Genomic DNA, 18,399 nt, shown 5'->3' with positions numbered 1-18,399 from the left:
CTTACCCTGTCCTTTAAAACCCAAATCCTTTCGTCTTTCCCTCCCCTTCCCTCTTTCCTGACGAAGCAACCTTCGGTTGCGAAAGCTTGATATTTGTGTGTGTGTTTTTTTATTGTGTCTATCTACCAGTGCTTTCCCGTTTGGTAAGTCACAGCTTCTTTTTTTAATATAAGTTAAATATTCTTTTTGATATTCTGTTTTCGTCTAGCCATTTTAGGTGTCCATAGAATGCAGCTCTACTCTTCCTTAACGTGTCTGATATTCATTCTATTTTTTCATAAACTTCTTTATTACCTCTTAATTTCCATTTCCCATTCTTGTATCTTGGTCCCAAAATTTTCCTGATTATCTTCCTTTCCTAGTCTTCTATTTCACTTGATTGTTTGGCTGTATTTGACAAAATACTTTCTGATGCATAAAGGCATTCTAGTTTAATGAAAGTATTGTAGTGCTGAAGTTTTGCATTTAGGGAAATAGATTTCTTGTTATACAGGTTTTTGTTAGTCGAAAAGCCACCTCCATTTTCCTTGCCCTTGCCAGTTTAGCTTCTTTGTCTAAAGTGGTTGGTTGAATTACTTCACCTCAATATTTAAATTGTGTAGCCTTTTTTAGTCTGCCATAATCAGTTTCCATATATTTCAGTGCCTCCTTCACATCTGTCATGTACTCAGATGTACTCAAAAGATAGATGTAGGCCTGCTTTTGAAGCTGTCTCTTCTAGAGATTTGTCTGCATTGTTGCATTAACTGCAGATTCAGCAAAGATTGAAAGATCATCTGTGAAAGCCAAACAATCAAAACTCAGATTATCTTCTTTTCTCCCAATTGTGATTCTTCTGATTCCTCCTTTTCCAACACACAATTGAACAGCATTAGGGACAGTCTATCTCCCTGCCTTACGCCAGTTTTGATCTCAAAAGCCGTGGAGATGTTGTCTAGAAATTTAATTTTGTATTTGTTGGTGTGTCAGCTCTAAGCTCTCTTAAGGTGTTGAATAATGTTTTCCTGTCAATTGAATCATATGCTCTTTTTAAGGCTACAAATGTTGTGTAAATGCTTTAAGATCTCATCCTTCCATACCTGAGCATGAATTTCAGACTTAAAATATGTTCCACACAGGATCATCCTTTTCTAAACCTTTCTTGGTACTCTCCTAATCACTGATTCAGTTTGCTTTCCAGACTGTTTTGTAATGATTTTGAAAGTATTTTGTAAGCCACTAGAAGGAGGGATGTTCTTCTATAATTGTTGGTGTCTTTTTTTGTGGATTGGGTGAATTAATGCTGTTTTCCGATCTTCTGGTACAGCTCGTGTTTCCAGATTTTTTGAATGATCCAGTCGCTTCTTGACTGTTTCCTCACCTGCAATTTTCCACATTTCATCTGTTAGAGAAACTTCCCAAGGGGGCCTTGTCATTTTTCAGATCTTTAATGATATTTTGGATTTCATCCATGATGGGTGGTTTTGAGTTCATATGAGTGTATCCTGGATTTTGTTCTGGAAAGTTTGCTCTTGGTTCCTCACAATTTAACAGCTTATTGAAATAGTTTGCAAATATTTCACAATTTTCTGTGTTGTTTAGGGCTATAGGTGGTGGGTGCATTTGGAGACTTTGTTTGAATTTTTATAGAATTTCCTGGTATTGTTCTTTGTGTTTTATGATTACTGAAACCCATTTAAGAGCAACAAATAATATAATGACTAGTTTTCAGTATTTTTTACTTATGCAATTACTTTTATGTGATTATTAATCAAAAATCACATTCTTAAGATCCATTATTCATCAACAATTGTTGTTATAGGGTAACAGAACTCTCTGCTGGAAGCCACATTTGGGTGCAGTAAATCTTGACATCGAGTTGAAAGATAGAAATATTAATTTGACTGTATCTCCAATCCATGCCACTATTATTTGGCATTTTCAAACAAAGAGTAAGTGAAACATTACTTTTATTTGTGAACTGTCTAAATTAAAAATACAATGTCTGATTTTTTTCATTTTTCGTTTGTAACATTTATTTACTGAGTGCTTCCTCCTCCACCAGAAGCTAACAAAGTTGTGCAGCTACTTTCCCAACACTACATTTAAATGGTAATGCTTACATTGCTTATACAATTCAATTTTTGTTGTGCTTGCAAGTGATAGAGTACAGTCTAATATAATGTCATTAAAATTTCTCTCTCTCATATTAATAGTATTCTACATTTGTTTCCAATATGTGTTAGGGAATTATAAAGAATTAGTGAATTACATGTAGCATACCGGACAAACTGTTAAAAAAATTTGTAGATGTGGAACTGTGGTAATCATCAGTAGAATGTCTGGTGAACTTTTACAAGAAAGGCATACAGCAGAGCAGTATTTCATAATCGTATGTTCCAGAGACTAGAGTTGTGCTATTAAGCGAGAATACTAGTTTATTTTAAACACAAAATGTAATGACTGGTGAACATAATCACCTTCCACCCCCTTCCTATGACTGATGATGTGAAAAGAAAGAAGAATGCTGAAATGCAGTGACAAATTGAGCAGACAGCAAAGACAACAGTATAATTTGGAAACATATGCCACACATTGTACTGAAAGGAGATGTGATACTCAGGAAAGGAACTTTACAAAGCATTATCATTTCATTAAAAGCAAGCGTAACAGAGAATAGAGGAAACCTGAGAGTGTGTATATAAAAAATGGAAAAATGCAGTTTATTTTATATCAAATTAGTTCTTACTGTATTTTTAACAATTTAGAGACAGCTTAACAAAATGAAGATTGATGGTAGACTACCAGCAGAATCTTAAGGGACAATTAAAAAGAATTTCAATTAAAAGGAAAGCATCTCTAAGATATGATATTGTAGCGGCTTTGTTGTTCAGAAGTACGATGCAATGTTCCTTTGGACATACAGTGTTCCTTCAGACATGACGTGCATTGTTTTTCTGAACAAAATAGGCACTGCAATATTGTATTTATCTGCTAACACCCATCAACTGACTTTCAATTAAATTGTCTCCCCTCTATGGGAATATACATAATGAATACATGAGTGCAGGTTATAGACACTTGGTTGAAGGCATGTGGAAGTCAGAGCCTGGGAAAGAGTCATGTTTTATTAGCCTAATGGTAAGGTGACCACTCCCGATAAGTGGGAAGTCAGGGTTTGAATCCCAGTCTGGCACAAGTTTTCATTGTCGTCATTCCATTACATAGGTGATGGTTGTCCATATTTGCAACTGCAAATACATTTCATGACTCTGTAAGGTAATAGTGGTGATGTCACCAAGTTAGCAAGTTGTTGCTCACAAACTTATTGGTTTCCTGTTGTCAAGTGTTATCATACTTCAGACACTTGAAACACTATTGCTTTTGTACTCAATAACATGTTACACTTCCGGATTGCAGATACAAATTTGTCACGATTGTACAAAAACCACAGATATGCAGAATTACTCAATGTGTCCCATGTACACCAGTCTTTGTTCTGTAGTGGCTTCCTAAATAACCATTTAATTATCAACATTACATGACAGCCTCCTGTTTGAATGGCATTTAGTGCTGTTCTGTCCTTAACTGTGCTTATTAATTTCTGAAACTTCTTCCTTTTTACTAACAGACCAGTGGACTATTGAAGAACTCAGTCAAGAAATGCGAGTTGCTCCAACAATCTTAAGAAGAAGGATGGCGTTTTGGCAGTCACAGGTATGTAAGAAAATGAGCAAGTGTGTAGTATGTGAAATATTATTGTAGTTTCTTCACTACACATGTCTATAAGAAGGGTGGGGAGGGAGGGGGTGTAGGTGTCATAGTAAATGGAATACTGATACTAAATGAAATTTGCTGAACTAGTGAATTTTCTTTTAAAACAATTGTTTAGTTTTGTTGTGTGCTTCTTCCTGTGTTAGGGTTTGGTGAGAGAAATGTCCACTGACAACTTTGTTCTTGTGGAGGAGACAGTTCCTCGATCACGAGGTCCTACTGCGTCAGATATGATGTGTGAAGATGAAGAGGCAGAGAGCCCCATGGCCTCTGCACATGACCAGCGGGAAGAAGAGCTTCAGGTGAGTTCCCACTTTATAATCATGGTCGTTTGAGAGAACAGATGATGACTTGCCTTCATATGAAGTGCTGGCTGTTGGATAGACAGATAAAAAAAACAATTTTAAAAAATTTGTACTTTTTAGAAAAACACACACACACTTATTTTTTGTGTGACAGTCTGATTGTTTATCCAGTTTTTGAAATGTGGGTGGTAGGGACAGTGGGGGATTGAATTTACATGATATTGTGTAGAGAAGGGAGAATGAAAACAAGTAATGTGGGTGGATAGGGGGTGAAGAAGGGGTACGAAAGCTTGCACACCTTCCATATTTAATGAGAACAAGGGCACTGGGAAGATATGGGCATCAAAGTGAGAGCTATCAGAAGAAAATGAAAAAAATAGGAGAATGAGGTGTAAGCATAATAAAACTAAAAAGAAAGAAAGAAACACAGGAAAGAGGCTTCGTAAGAGGGACAGTCATTAATCCCTATAGTTTCTATATGTCAGTGTATTTAACATTTTGGCAAAGTGAAATTTAATGCCATTGTAAATCTCTTACAACTGTAACCAAAAATTCCAGTACTGGTGATATATTACATCTTTTGATGTCATCACTGATATCAAAATGTGTGACATTTGACGGCTGTAGTATTTCTAGGGTGGTACAATTTGGATGCTTACAAACTATAGACAGGTCCATGACACCGCCATAGTTACTCGCATAGCACCATCTTACATCAATTTGTTCAAGTAGGATCATTTCCTAGCCACCCAATGTCCTGAACCTCTCACCTAGTTCAAATTCATTGATGACATGACTATGGAGACGTGTTCAGGGTGAGTACGCCCTGTTCTAATTCATCCATGATCTCAATGACTTCTTTCACTTGGTCTTCTTTGGCTCAGTGAGCCACCTACCTGTTTATTGACCTCTACTTCATGGATGGCTTCTAAGAGACTGTATTAATAAAACCTCACAATCACTTTGATAGCCTTAACCCATTCCATATCAAAAACTCTTTGCCACATAGCCTGCCCACTTGTGGTACCCCTTCTATTATCAATTTCGTAATGATTGACCACTGCCTTAGAAATCCTCTTAAGTCTTCACTGCATGATGAGCATCAATTTTTGCACCTTTTCTAAACGCTGTTGCTGGAGAGAAGAATCCAGGAGGCATGGGTTGTGAAGCATCCATTGAAAATGAGCATGTCATGCCCAATCATGTGTTGCGCATCTGGGTGATCAGCTCTGCTCTTGGATACTGTTTGGTGGTGGCCATTAACCATTCATTCTGGTAGGCAGTTGGTTGGTGGTCATCTCTACATAGAATATTCAGGGTGGTGATTCTTCTGGCCGAAAGGTAATTTGTGACAGCTTTTTGTTGTTCCTATCTGTGACTCCGCATCTCTGCTATATGGTGAGTAGTAAGTTTCGTTTGCTTGATTGTAATATTTCAATGTATGTTAATTGTTTGAATATTATCCCATATAAATTATTACTGTTTAGAAACTAGGGTGTCCTCAACTGAGAGGAAAGATAAGTCCTTATTATGAGATGCTCATCCCTCCCCCCTCCCCCCTCCCCCCTCCCCCCTCCCCCCTCCCTGGTCATCCTTAATTATCAGGAATGTTATCTTCTTATGACACCACCTTGCTCCCCCTACCTGGAATTCTCAGGGAATTTTTTCTTTTTTTCACTTTTTAGTAATCGCCCTGATACCAGGCTGAAATTGCAGAAAGGCTGATATATGACACTATAATGGATAACCACTGCCAAACTGTAGCCAAGGGTAGAGTCGACCACCCAGTGGCAGAGCACAGTGCTGGACACAATGAGCTCAAGTTCGACTGATGCTTCACAAGCTGTGGCATCTGAATCCTTCCTTTTCTGAACTACTTAGGTGGGAGTTATCCTCACAACACCTTTCATTCCTGTACTCATCCTAACCTCAGTCTCTGCTAACCCACAGCACCCATACACTCTACCCAACAGTCTCTGCCTTTTCTGTCCTGTTATTCTTTCCTAAACCACTCCTCCATGTCATTGTCATTATGTGGGGCACTAACTCACTGACTGTGGTGCCCGTATGTCGCATTTCTATGAGTGTTCATGCGCCTCTTGTAATTTTACTCTCCCACACATCACTATTAAAATTCTGTCTTTGCACAAATTTTGAAAGCTTCAAGAGGCATAAGATATACAAAAGAATAACTTTTTACTTATCTTCATTATCTCGTTGTTGTTGTTGATGGTTCAAAGTCTTGTCTAGGGGTACATTCTTGCAGCTGAAATTTCAATTTTGTCGGTTCTTGATGACTAAATAACTGATTGAAGATTTACCTATTTTGTTCTTGAGTTTTATTCTTTGTCACATCTTTCAACATCACACTGTTTTTGCATTTTCCAATTTTTTTAAAAAAAAAAAAAAAAACAATAATTACATTGTTGGTGACAAACTAAGAAAACATCTACTACCATCAGAGGAATGCCCACCACTACTTACATTCTGCGGCACTCACATTATTCCAAAGAGCTTACAAAGCAAAAAAGTTTACAAACTTTCTTTACCAAAGAAGAATCTTCATTAAAATATATCATTATTTTGTAAATCAATCTAGAAATAAATTTAATAATCAGCATTAGATTATGCAATTAATAATATGAATTTTAAGTATGTCACAAATTTTGTAATTTCAATTATTTTTAAAAGAAGAGTAATTTTAACTGTTAGTACATATCAATTGTAACACATTAATTTCTTTTTTATACATTTTAGTCTGAAATATAATACATTGTATACAAAATCATATGAAGTCCTTTAGTAAAACAGCTGAGATAATTTTAACCTATGCAAGAATCAATAGTATACATGGTATTGGTTATCTCTATTTTTTTAAAAAAAGAGTTAATGTTAAAGGAGGGTGACTCATTATACTCTCCCTCCCATGTTCCCATCCCATAACCTTGTGTCTCCCACCAAGCTTCCTTGAGACAGGGAAGTTGCTGTCCATGCATCAGCATGGCTTCAGAAAGCATCGCTCCTGCGAAACGCAACTCGCCCTATTTTCATGACATCTTGCGAACCATGGATGAAGGGTATCAGACGGTTGTCATATTCCTTGACTTCCGGAAAGCATTCTGACTCGGTGCCCCACTGCAGACTCCTAACTAAGGTACGAGCATATGGGGTTGGCTCCCAGATATGTGAGTGGCTCGAAGACTTCTTAAGTAATACAACCCAGTACATTGTCCTCGATGATGAGTGTTCATCGGAGTTGAGGGTATCATCTGGAGTGCCCCCAGGGAAGTGTGGTAGGTCCGCTGTTGTTTTCTATCTACATAAATGATCTTTTGGATAGGGTGGATAGCAATGTGCGGCTGTTTGCTGATGATGCTGTGGTGTACGGGAAGGTGTCGTCGTTGAGTGACTGTAGGAGGATACAAGATGACTTGGACAGGATTTGTGATTGGTGTAAAGAATGGCAGCTAACTCTAAATATACATAAATGTAAATTAATGCAGATGAATAGGAAAAAGAATCCCGTAATGTTTGAATACTCCATTAGTAGTGTAGTGCTTGACACAGTCACGTCGATTAAATATTTGGTCGTAACATTGCAGAGCGATATATAGTGGGACAAGCATGTAATGGCAGTTATGGGGAAGGCAGATTAGTCGTCTTCGGTTCATTGGTATAATTTTGGGAAGATGTGGTTCATCTGTAAAGAAGACCGCTTATAAAACACTAATAATACCTATTCTTGAATACTGCTCGAGTATTTGGGATCCCTATTAGGTCGGATTGAGGGAGGACATAGAAGCAATTCAGAGGCGGGCTGCTAGATTTGTTACTGGTAGGTTTGATCATCACGCGAGTGTTACGGAATTGCTTCAGGAACTCGGGTGGGGGTCTCTGGAGGAAAGGAGGCATACTTTTCGTGAATCTCTACTGAGGAAATTTAGAGAACCAGCATTTGAGGCTGACTGCAGTACAATTTTACTGCCGCCAACTTATATTTCACAGAAAGACCACAAAGATAAGATAAGAGAGATTAGGGCTCGTACAGAGGCATATAGGCAGTCATTTTTCCCTCTTTCTGTTTGGGAGTGGAACAGGGAGAGAAGATGCTAGTTGTGATACTAGGTACCCTCTGCCACGCACCGTATGGTGGATTGCGGAGTATGTGTGTAGATGCAGAAGCCATCAGCCACACTCACCAACCCCTCTTGTACCCTGTCTCTTTTCCCCCTCTAACCACTTCACCCAACACGATCACTCACCGCTGTGTACCTGCCAAACTGCAGTCCCAGGATTGTGTGTTCAGTTGGCACAATGTGGCTGCACAGGTGTGTGTGTGTGTGTGTGTGTGTGTGTGTGTGTGTGTGTGTGTGTGTGAGCGGGGGGGGGGGGGGGGGGGGGGGGGGCAGGTGCAGCACATGTTGGTATGTGTACTCTAGCTCAGCAAACAATTCATTCCAAAGCTCGCAACGTTTTCATTATTATGTGTGAGAAAACAGTTTTCAGCAGTAGTGATCATTTTAGAGAAATTGAGAAATGAAGTGGAAGACTTCCCTTATTTTAACGGAGCAGCCCTTTGGAGTGTTGTTTGGAAACTTAACTTCAGATTCAAAAAGTTCTACAAAAAGATTATGCTGATGGAAAATAATTGAATAAAATGGAAAAGATAAAGAGTTATGGTATGGAAACTGTGCTCCCACATAATCTCACATAGATTTGCAACTACTAGTGCAACTGCTTTACGAACTGTTAACTAACAAACATGGGGATGATTCATTATTAATGATATGTGGTGTAACTGACAAAACTTCAAGCTCTACACCCATATTCTTTCCCCCCCCCCCCCCCCCCCCCCCCCACAGTAACTATGATAGAAAGCTCAATTACAGTGTCTGCATTTGACATTATTCTGAAGAAACAACTTATCTGTGTCTGTATATGTGTGGATGGATATGTGTGTGTGTGTGTGTGCGCGAGTGTATACCCGTCCTTTTTTCCCCCTAAGGTGAGTCTTTCCGCTCCCTGGATTGGAATGACTCTTTACCCTCTCCCTTAAAACCCACTTCCTTTCGTCTTTCCCTCTCCTTCCCTCTTTCCTGATGAGGCAACAGTTTGTTGCGAAAGCTTGAATTTTGTGTGTATGTATGTGTCTGTTTGTGTTTCTATCGACCTGCCAATGCTTTCATTATATATACAAAGATGATGTGACTTACCAAATGAAAGTGCTGGCAGGTCAACAGACACACAAACAAACACACACACAAAATTCAAGCTTTCGCAACAAACTGTTGCCTCATCAGGAAAGAGGGAAGGAGGGGGAAAGACGAAAGGATGTGGGTTTTAAGGGAGAGGGTAAGGAGTCATTCCAATCCCGGGAGCGGAAAGACTTACCTTAGGGGGAAAAAAGGACGGGTAACTCGCGCACACACACACATATCCATCCACACATATATAGACACAAGCAGACATATTTAAAGACAAAGAGTTTGGGCAGAGATGTCAGTCGAGGCAGAAGTGCAGAGGCAAAGATGTTGTTGAATGACAGGTGAGGTATGAGTGGCGGCAACTTGAAATTAGCGGAGATTGAGGCCTGGTGGATAACGGGAAGAGAGGATATATTGAAGAGCAAGTTCCCATCTCCGGAGTTCGGATAGGTTGGTGTTAGTGGGAAGTATCCAGATAACCCGGACGGCGTAACACTGTGCCAAGATGTATTGGCCGTGCTCCAAGGCATGTTTAGCCACAGGGTGATCCTCATTACCAACAAACACTGTCTGCCTGTGTCCATTCATGCAAATGGACAGTTTGTTGCTGGTCATTCCCACATAGAATGCGTCACAGTGTAGGCAGGTCAGTTGGTAGATCACGTGGGTGCTTTCACACGTGGCTCTGCCTTTGATCGTGTACACTTTCCGGGTTACAGGACTGGAGTAGGTGGTGGTGGTGGTGGGAGGGCGCATGGGACAGGTTTTACACCAGGGGCGGTTACAAGGGTAGGAGCCAGAGGGTAGGGAAGTTTGGTAAGTCACATCATCTTTGTTTTTATATATATATATATATATATATATATATAAACAAAGATGATGTGACTTACCAAATGAAAGTGCTGGCAGGTCGACAGACACACAAACAAACACAAACATACACACAAAATTCAAGCTTTCGCAACAAACTGTTGCCTCATCAGGAAGTCTTCCCCCTAAGGTAAGTCTTTCCGCTCCCGGGATTGGAATGACTCCTTACCCTCTCCCTTAAAACCCACATCCTTTCGTCTTTACCTCTCCTTCCTTCTTTCCTGATGAGGCAACAGTTTGTTGCGAAAGCTTGAATTTTGTGTGTATGTTTGTGTTTGTTTGTGTGTCTGTTGACCTGCCAGCACTTTCATTTGGTAAGTCACGTCATCTTTGTTTTGGCAGTACCAGTTGCTCACCTAATTAGGGTCTGGCTTCTGCGCCTCTTCAAAGTAGGCAAAAGAAACAAAGTTGCTCCCTTTTTGACTGTAAAATAATATTCGCATATGAAATAAAACAGGACATTTACTCGTTTCTAAAGAAGTACAGCTCCTTGATGTTATCATAGGATGTAGCCAGAACTGGAAATTGTAATTAGGTGGCAGTTGTTATGAAACAGATAATAGTGATGTGTGTTCCCTCTTCCAATATCTTGACAGTTTCTAGAGACCTCAGTGAGTTCATTCCCTGTTCAAAAATAGATTTCCATTCACTTTTCCTCTTATACCATCAACACTTATCACAAACCTGCTGACCATCCACAAACAAATGCCCCTTTCATAGCAAAATGCCACCCAAGACTGAAACAACTAAATCAGATCTCTGCTGAAGATCTGACTACATTTACTTATGCATTTAAATGAGAAAATATCTGTCTTATTATCATTGCCAACTCTCAAAAATTTGTGTTTTGCATCCTTCATGTCCTCACCATCACTAAGTCACCCATATTTCGAGGCCCTGACTGGGGTCCTATATTGCTATGGAATATCCAACATCTGTTTCACACATCCATCTCCTGCTGCAGCTGAGCCATTGGTCTCTCCTGCCTCATCAGAGACAAACCCACCTATGAGTATGGCTGCATCACCTGCCAATTTCACTGTGCAGCATTCTGTGTGGTGTATGAACCTACTATCCACCCTAATAAAAGGCCACATTCAGATTGTGATGAAGGACCAATTAGACCACAAAGTTAACCATACTGCTTGGCATAAAGTGATTGAATTTGAAAGCAGCTTCATAACTCTTGAATTGCAGTTCATCTTCCCTTACATTAGTTTGTCTGAACTGCATAGGTGGAAACCTACCCTCCTGTGTATTCTTTGTTACCACCACGTAACACCTTTCCACCCTCCCGTCCCTCCACTTCCATCCTCATCTCCTCTAGTTGCTGACATCTTGAAAATGGTAGTGCTATAAATAAGTGGGGGTATGTATATGTTGTCAGGAAAATTTTCTTAGGTGGGAGCAAGTTGACAGTTGGCAAATATTATTTTGCAGGTGAAAAGGGAGCAAATTTGTTTCTTTATGAAATTATGATTCCATTAACATCAACCACCTTCTATAATCCAAAGTATATATATTATTTAAATAATTAACTTGCAGTAGCAAATTCTACCATCAACCAATGAAGCACTGGTTAAATCTGGAAGTGTAATTTTTCTTAAATGTGGTTAGTTTTGCAGCTTGTGCAAACTCAATTTTGTTACATAATAATTTTGTCTTATGGTCCATTCTGTTAACTTCAGTGGGCTGGTTAATGATTTTTCCCTCTTTGTATCTTACAGGTATTCTGGTCATATATTGTTGGAATGCTCACAAATTTGGACTCGATGCCTCTAGAGCGGATACATCAGATGCTCAAAATGTTTGCGTCACAGGGACCAACATCTGTGGAATGCAATATACAAGAACTAAGACATTTCCTTGACAGAAAAGTTCGTGAACATCAGTTGCTGTTCAGTGGCGGGTACTATCGCTTACCTAAATCATAGACAGCAAATGAAACAAGGTCACCAGCTACACGGCAGCACACAGTTGTTCTTTAATTGTACATAAATGTTTGAAATTGTAATTAATTATGCTGTATACAATGTAATTAAAAGAAATTACTTTTGTATTCTAATTTGTATTACCAAACAAAAACAACATCAGCTAACCATTCCGATCTGCTCCCTCTTTGCAGAATTGGTAGACAAATGAAAAATGTAAGTTTAAGTCTTGTTTCTATCATTTACATATATAAACTCCTTACATATTGACATTTACATAATTCTAAGGAAACAAACACAAATGACAGTAAATACTTACTATTTGGTAGCTGTGATACTATGTACAGGGTGTTCATTATTAAAATTCCAGTTTCAAAAAGCTGTACAAAGAGACTCACTGATCATAATGATGTCAAATGTGACCAGCATATTATTGAAATGTCACGGAACAAATAAATTTAACAGAAATTTGACCCATAGGTGGCAGTGTAAGCATCAGAATATGCACTTCAACAGACACATTGTTCCTCAGTTCACATCTGCGACACCCACCATGACTGTCTCCACGAAGAATCACACACTGCTGGTAAAGGATGTTGACTATGCACCTGTAACCCTACAGAAGTTCTGAACACTCAAGGGCATGAGAAAACACTTTGGTCAAATGTCTGCTAAGGGTGTGGAGAAAAGAATGCAAAATTAGAAAAGACAGATTCCTTTGAAGGGCAGTGTGGCAGAGGGAGGAAAGTAGTTGATCTGATGTCTGTCTAAGATGTGGCATCGAGCAGTCGTGTGCAGACATGCAGTGCATGGTAAATTGTCTGAACATTGGATGTGACTACAAGCTCAGTGCATAAAATCCTATAAAACATCCTGCATTGTTATCCATATAAAATCACCTATTCCCAGGAGTCGCTTCTTGCTGATGTGCCAGCTAGACAAACATTCGCTCTGGAATTTCTTGCTTGCATGGAAGTGGACAATGAATGGGCATGGAACATTTTTTGTGGACAGACAAGGGCCATTTCCATCTTCAACGACATGTCAGGTGCAGAATATGGGCAGTGGAAAATCTGCACACACATCAACTGATACCACTTCATCCTGCAAAGGTGATTGAATGTGCCATCAGTGGATCAGTGGTAAACACTGTGAGAGTCATTTGCACGCCATCACTCCAACCCTCAACAATGTGGATTTGTGCATAGGATCATTTTTTCCCTAGATGGCACTCTCTGCGCATTGCACAGCCCAGCCAGTGAAACAGCTGCTGTAGAGACACTTTAGAAATGCTAGACTTATCAACCATCATTTCCCCACAGCATGGCCTTCTGGATCATCTGATCTTCATCCACGTGACTTTTGGCTGTGAAGTTATCTGAAAGATGATGTGTTCGGTGCTCCAGTTACGAATGTAGCTGAATTGAAGGTACACATCACACGATGAATTCTGAACATGACCCTCAAGACACTCATATCTGTTGTGGAACATGCTATTTCTCGATTTTAACTTGTTTCAGAAAATGGTTAGCAGCATATTGTACACTACAATTGGAAACTGATGTCATTTTGCTTTTTATGCTGGTTTTGGCCCCAGGACAATTATAAATCAATGTCGTTGTGCTTCTTATGCAGTTTTTGGCCTCGGGACACTTAAACCGATTTTTCCCATCCAATGTGGTATGACCTTGTCATGGTGGATGGGTTTACCTAACTAATAGCTCCACAACTGTTGACTGCTGAACCTGTACAGTCATGCACATTGAGCAATATGGATAGTGTAATGTACAACTCAAACAATAGCCGTTGTATTGTGATTCATCTGTCGTGTGTAACCGACCCCATTTATGTTAATTGATAATTTATTTATTTTTGTTTTTTCTTTCATGATGTTTCCTTCTGCATCAATAATGTGCTGTTAAAATGTGATGTCTTTCTGAGCTGCAGTTCTCTTTCTACGGCATATGGAAACTGGAATTTAATTATGGGCACCCTGTATACGGTTGATCATAGGGAATGCGAAGTAATAACTTCTTGTAGCTAGGGTTCACAATTATATAAAATTATATAAATAACATCATAATTACCTTTTAATTATAAATTATTTATTTGTACACTGCAATTTCAGCCATATCATCAATATGAAGTGGAACTACTGCAAAATGCAAAATACAGAGCATAAACGGGTCTGTTCAAAAAACTCTGGGACTTTGTCCACAAAATTTTCCTACGCTTACCGTTTACTTATTGTTCATGGTCTCCTTTGAAATATTCTACTCCACAACTCATACACCACTCCCACGTCACGTTCGCTTCCAGAAGCAGTCTTGGTAAGCCTCTTGCTGGATCACATGAAGTGCCATCTGCAAATCTTTTATCTCATCAGTCACTGCAAATCTCACCAGTTGTTGCAAATTCTCATCTTTTTAATGGGGTTTTCAACTTTGGAAATAAAAAAAAAGTCTGCAGGGGACAGGTCGGGAGACTACGAAGAATGAGACAGCACAGTGATTTTGTTTTTTGTGGAATAGTCACGCACCAACAGGGATGAATGTGCAGATTCGTTATCATGATGCAAGAGCCATGAATTGCCTTGTGACATTTCAGGCCTTTTCCTTCTCACATTTTCTTGCAGGCATCGCAACACGTGCCAATAGTACCATCAATTAACAATTTGTCCCTGTGGCACAAATTCATGATTAACTAATCCTTCAAAATCAAAGAAAGCCATCAGCATAGCTTTGACATTTGACCTGACAAGTTTTTTTTTAGTCTTGGGAAAACTTCGCCAACTCATTGTGAAGATTGAATCTGGTCTCAACTTCATAACCATAGACCCACATCTCATCACCAGTTATGATTTTCTTAAGGAACATCTCATTCTCATTTGCGTGATCCAAAAGCCTTTCACAGATTGCAAGGCGAAGGTGTTTCTGGTCTTGACTCATGAGCTATGGGATGAAATTGGCAGCAATATGATACATTCCAAGATGCAGTGTCTGGATTTGAAGATATGAACCAACTGAAATGTTACATTCTTCTGCAATCTCTGGACAGTCAGTCTTCAAGTGGCATGCACAATGTTGTTGACATTCCTGACATGAGCGTCATCGATGGATGTTGTAGAGTGTCCTGAACGAGACTCATCTTTAATTTCCATCTGGCCATTTTTATAACATGTGAGCCATTCGTAACACTAAGTCCTGCGTAAGCACTCACCGTAGGCTTGATGCCTCATTTGCTGTGTCTCTGTAAAGGTTTTCTTGAGTTTCACGCAAAATTTAATGTAGGCGCGTTGCTTCTGTATTTCTGCCACCTCGAAATTTGGAAATTGTGCAACAAAGTTTGATACTTCATACAGCACTGAACAATAACTAACTGACATACAATAATAAAACTTCCAGCAGGTACACATTAAACACAGGTGTGCGAAGGGATACCAACCACATTTCACTCCAACACATCATTGATGCGAAATTACAAATGTTTCGGAATTTTTTGAATAGACCTTGTAATTAGAATGACACTCACATGATGCCACACATATGGCAGTTATATTTTAAAATAAAATATTAAAGTAACAAAATGTTGCCTACTCTGTGCTTTGGACATATCAAAACATGAAAATTATCTGCCATATATGCATGTCATCAACACATCCTTACACTGGTTCTGTAATTGTAGGAATGTATTTACATTAAATGAGAGTAAGTCTGTGCACATCATGAAAATGGCATAAATTCTACATATTTTTACCTTTGTTGACATCTTTTACATTAATCTCATTAAATTACTAACAAAAAAGATTAAAGTAAACATGCTTGGTGGGGTATTTCCCGCTTCTTACAGAACATACTTGTACAAAAATATAACATTATGAACTATATATTAAGACTGTATGACACCTTTTTTGTGTATTCGTGCAACACCATGGTTCTCAGAATATCTGGCAAGAAAGGGCTGTTGGGATTGCATTGGTAAAACTCATTATATGATTTTATGGTCATTTACTAAAATACATTACTTATGTTAATGCACAGGCATTCTAAATATAAAATGCATATGGGATTGCACCGTAGACTCCTTTATTTTCATATAGAACTACACACCACCATTATAACAGCATTAGCACAGCTTTAACATTTAATTTCATTGTATAACTGTCACACACATGGAATGGTGTGAATGTCATTCTACATACACATTCTGTTTTTTGCATTTTGCAGTATTTCAATTTAATAATGACCACACAGCCAAAATTGCAATAGTGGGTTGTACAAACAAATATTTTACAGTCAAAAAGTGGCCACAATTTCATTCACAAAATTTCACATGACTGTGAACTTCAGCTACAGGAAGTTAATCAGTTCTATGCATACGGGGTTTGCTGTAGTAACAGGAAATGAAAAGCAAATTGCTCCAGACAACAGATTGTATAAAATCTAATAAACAATTTAGAACCAGTCACATAACCCCAAAATATATCAATGAAATAAAAGTTACATCAGCAGTGAAATGAGCTAAAAAGGCATGTGAGAGAATGTTCCTTAAAGAGCGGGTTAGTCAATTTTAAACAAGTAAATTGGTGTTAAGTTATATATAACCCAATTGCATATAGGAAAAATAATTTCTCCACTGCAGTTTGATTGCGAGATGAAAACGAATGATTACACTCATTATTTTTGTGAGCAGATTAGGGCAACACATTCTAAGAAAGTATTGAATTTGGTGATGAAACAACACACATAGTAAATGTAATTTTTTCTGATAGAGTAGGAAATTTAACAGTTACAGTTTTTGCTTGGAAGGAGTTAATACATTAAGTAAGGCTTCAAAATTCATTGTAACATATATACTTCAAGATAGGATGATTAAAAATATGATTGCTAATACTTAGGTAGCATTAGATATGGAAAAACTTCCAATTGAAGAGCGACACCTAATAATGTGTAAAATAATTAAAAGTATATGGCAGCAAATAGGTATATAAGATCATAAAATCCATACAATACATGAAAGTCACTTGCTCATTAAAGAAATTAACAAGAAATTTGGAACACAGAATGCAATTAGTCTTAAAGCAGATAAAGGCAACTGTTGTTATTTAGGTGAATCAATACACTGAAGAGCCAGAGAAACTGGTACACCCGCCTAATATCGTGTAGGGTCACCACCAGCACACAGAAGTGCCGCAACATGGCGTGGCATGAGCTTGACTAGTGTCTGAAGTAGTGCTGGAGGGAACTGAACCAGCAGGGCTGTCCGTACATCTTTAAGAGTGTGAAGGGGCGGAGATCTCTTCTGAACAGCACATTGTGAGGCACCCCAGATATGCTCAATAATGTTCCTGTCTGGGGAGTTTGGTGGCCAGTGGAAGTGTTTAAACTCGGAAGTGTGTTCCTGAAGCCACTGTGTAGCATTTCTGGACGTGTCCTGCTGGAATTGCCCAAATCCATCAGAATGCACAATGGACATGAATAGATGCAGATGATCAGAGAGGATGCTTACGTGCGTGCCACCTGTCAGAGTCATATCTAGACATATCAGTAGTTCCATATCACTCCAACTGCACAGGCCCTACACTATTACAGAGCAACATCAGCTTGAACAGTTCCCTGCTGACATGCAGGGTCCAAGGATTCACAAGGTTGTCTCCATACCCGTACACAACCATCCACTTGATACAATCTGAAACAAGACTCGTCTGACCAGACAACATGTATCCAGTCAACAACAGTCCATTGTCGGTACTGACAAGCCCAGGCAAGGCATAAACCTTCGTGTCGTGCAGTCATAGAGGGTACATGAGTAGGACTTACGCTCCAAAAGCCCATATCAATGATGTTTCATTGAATGGCTTGCACACTGACACATGTTGATGGCACAGCATTGAAATCTGCAGCGATTTGCGGAAGGGTTGCACTTCTCTCATGTTGAACTATTCTCTTCAGTCATCATTGGTCCAGTTCTTGCAGGATCTTTTTGCGGCTGCAGCGATGTTGGAGATTTGATGTTTTACCAGATTCCTAATATTCGGGTACATTCGTGAAATGATCGTACGGGAAAATCCCCACTTCATGGCTACCTCAGAGATACTTTATCCCATCGCTTATGTGCCAACTATAACACCATGTTCAAACTCACTTAAATCTTGATAACCTGCCATTGTAACAGCAGTAACCGATCTAACAACTGCACCAGACACTTGTTGTCTTATATAGCATTGCCAACCACAGTGCTGTATTCTTTCTGGTTACATATCTCTGTACTTGAATATGCATACCTATACCATTTTTTGGCACTTCAGTGTATAATAAAAACGTAACACACTTCTTT

At 38.9% G+C, this 18,399-nt stretch overlaps 1 protein-coding gene across 1 annotated transcript in view; it reads left to right on the top strand.

Moving 5' to 3' along the window:
* Positions 1–12,197, top strand: part of LOC124612551 (anaphase-promoting complex subunit 2) — a 115,364-nt gene extending 103,167 nt beyond the window's left edge. The window contains exons 11-14 of the mRNA XM_047140826.1: positions 1,802–1,931; positions 3,611–3,696; positions 3,900–4,055; positions 11,860–12,197. Of these exons, the coding sequence (XP_046996782.1) occupies positions 1,802–1,931; positions 3,611–3,696; positions 3,900–4,055; positions 11,860–12,066 (579 nt within the window). The 3' untranslated portion in view covers positions 12,067–12,197. The remainder of the gene's footprint in view (positions 1–1,801; positions 1,932–3,610; positions 3,697–3,899; positions 4,056–11,859) is intronic.
* Positions 12,198–18,399: the final 6,202 nt, after the last annotated feature.

Source organism: Schistocerca americana, chromosome 4 (genome assembly GCF_021461395.2).
Source record: "Schistocerca americana isolate TAMUIC-IGC-003095 chromosome 4, iqSchAmer2.1, whole genome shotgun sequence".
Classification (NCBI taxonomy): domain Eukaryota; kingdom Metazoa; phylum Arthropoda; class Insecta; order Orthoptera; family Acrididae; genus Schistocerca; species Schistocerca americana.
Note: the sequence above shows the minus strand (reverse complement) of the source record. Positions and strands in the feature narration are given on the sequence as shown.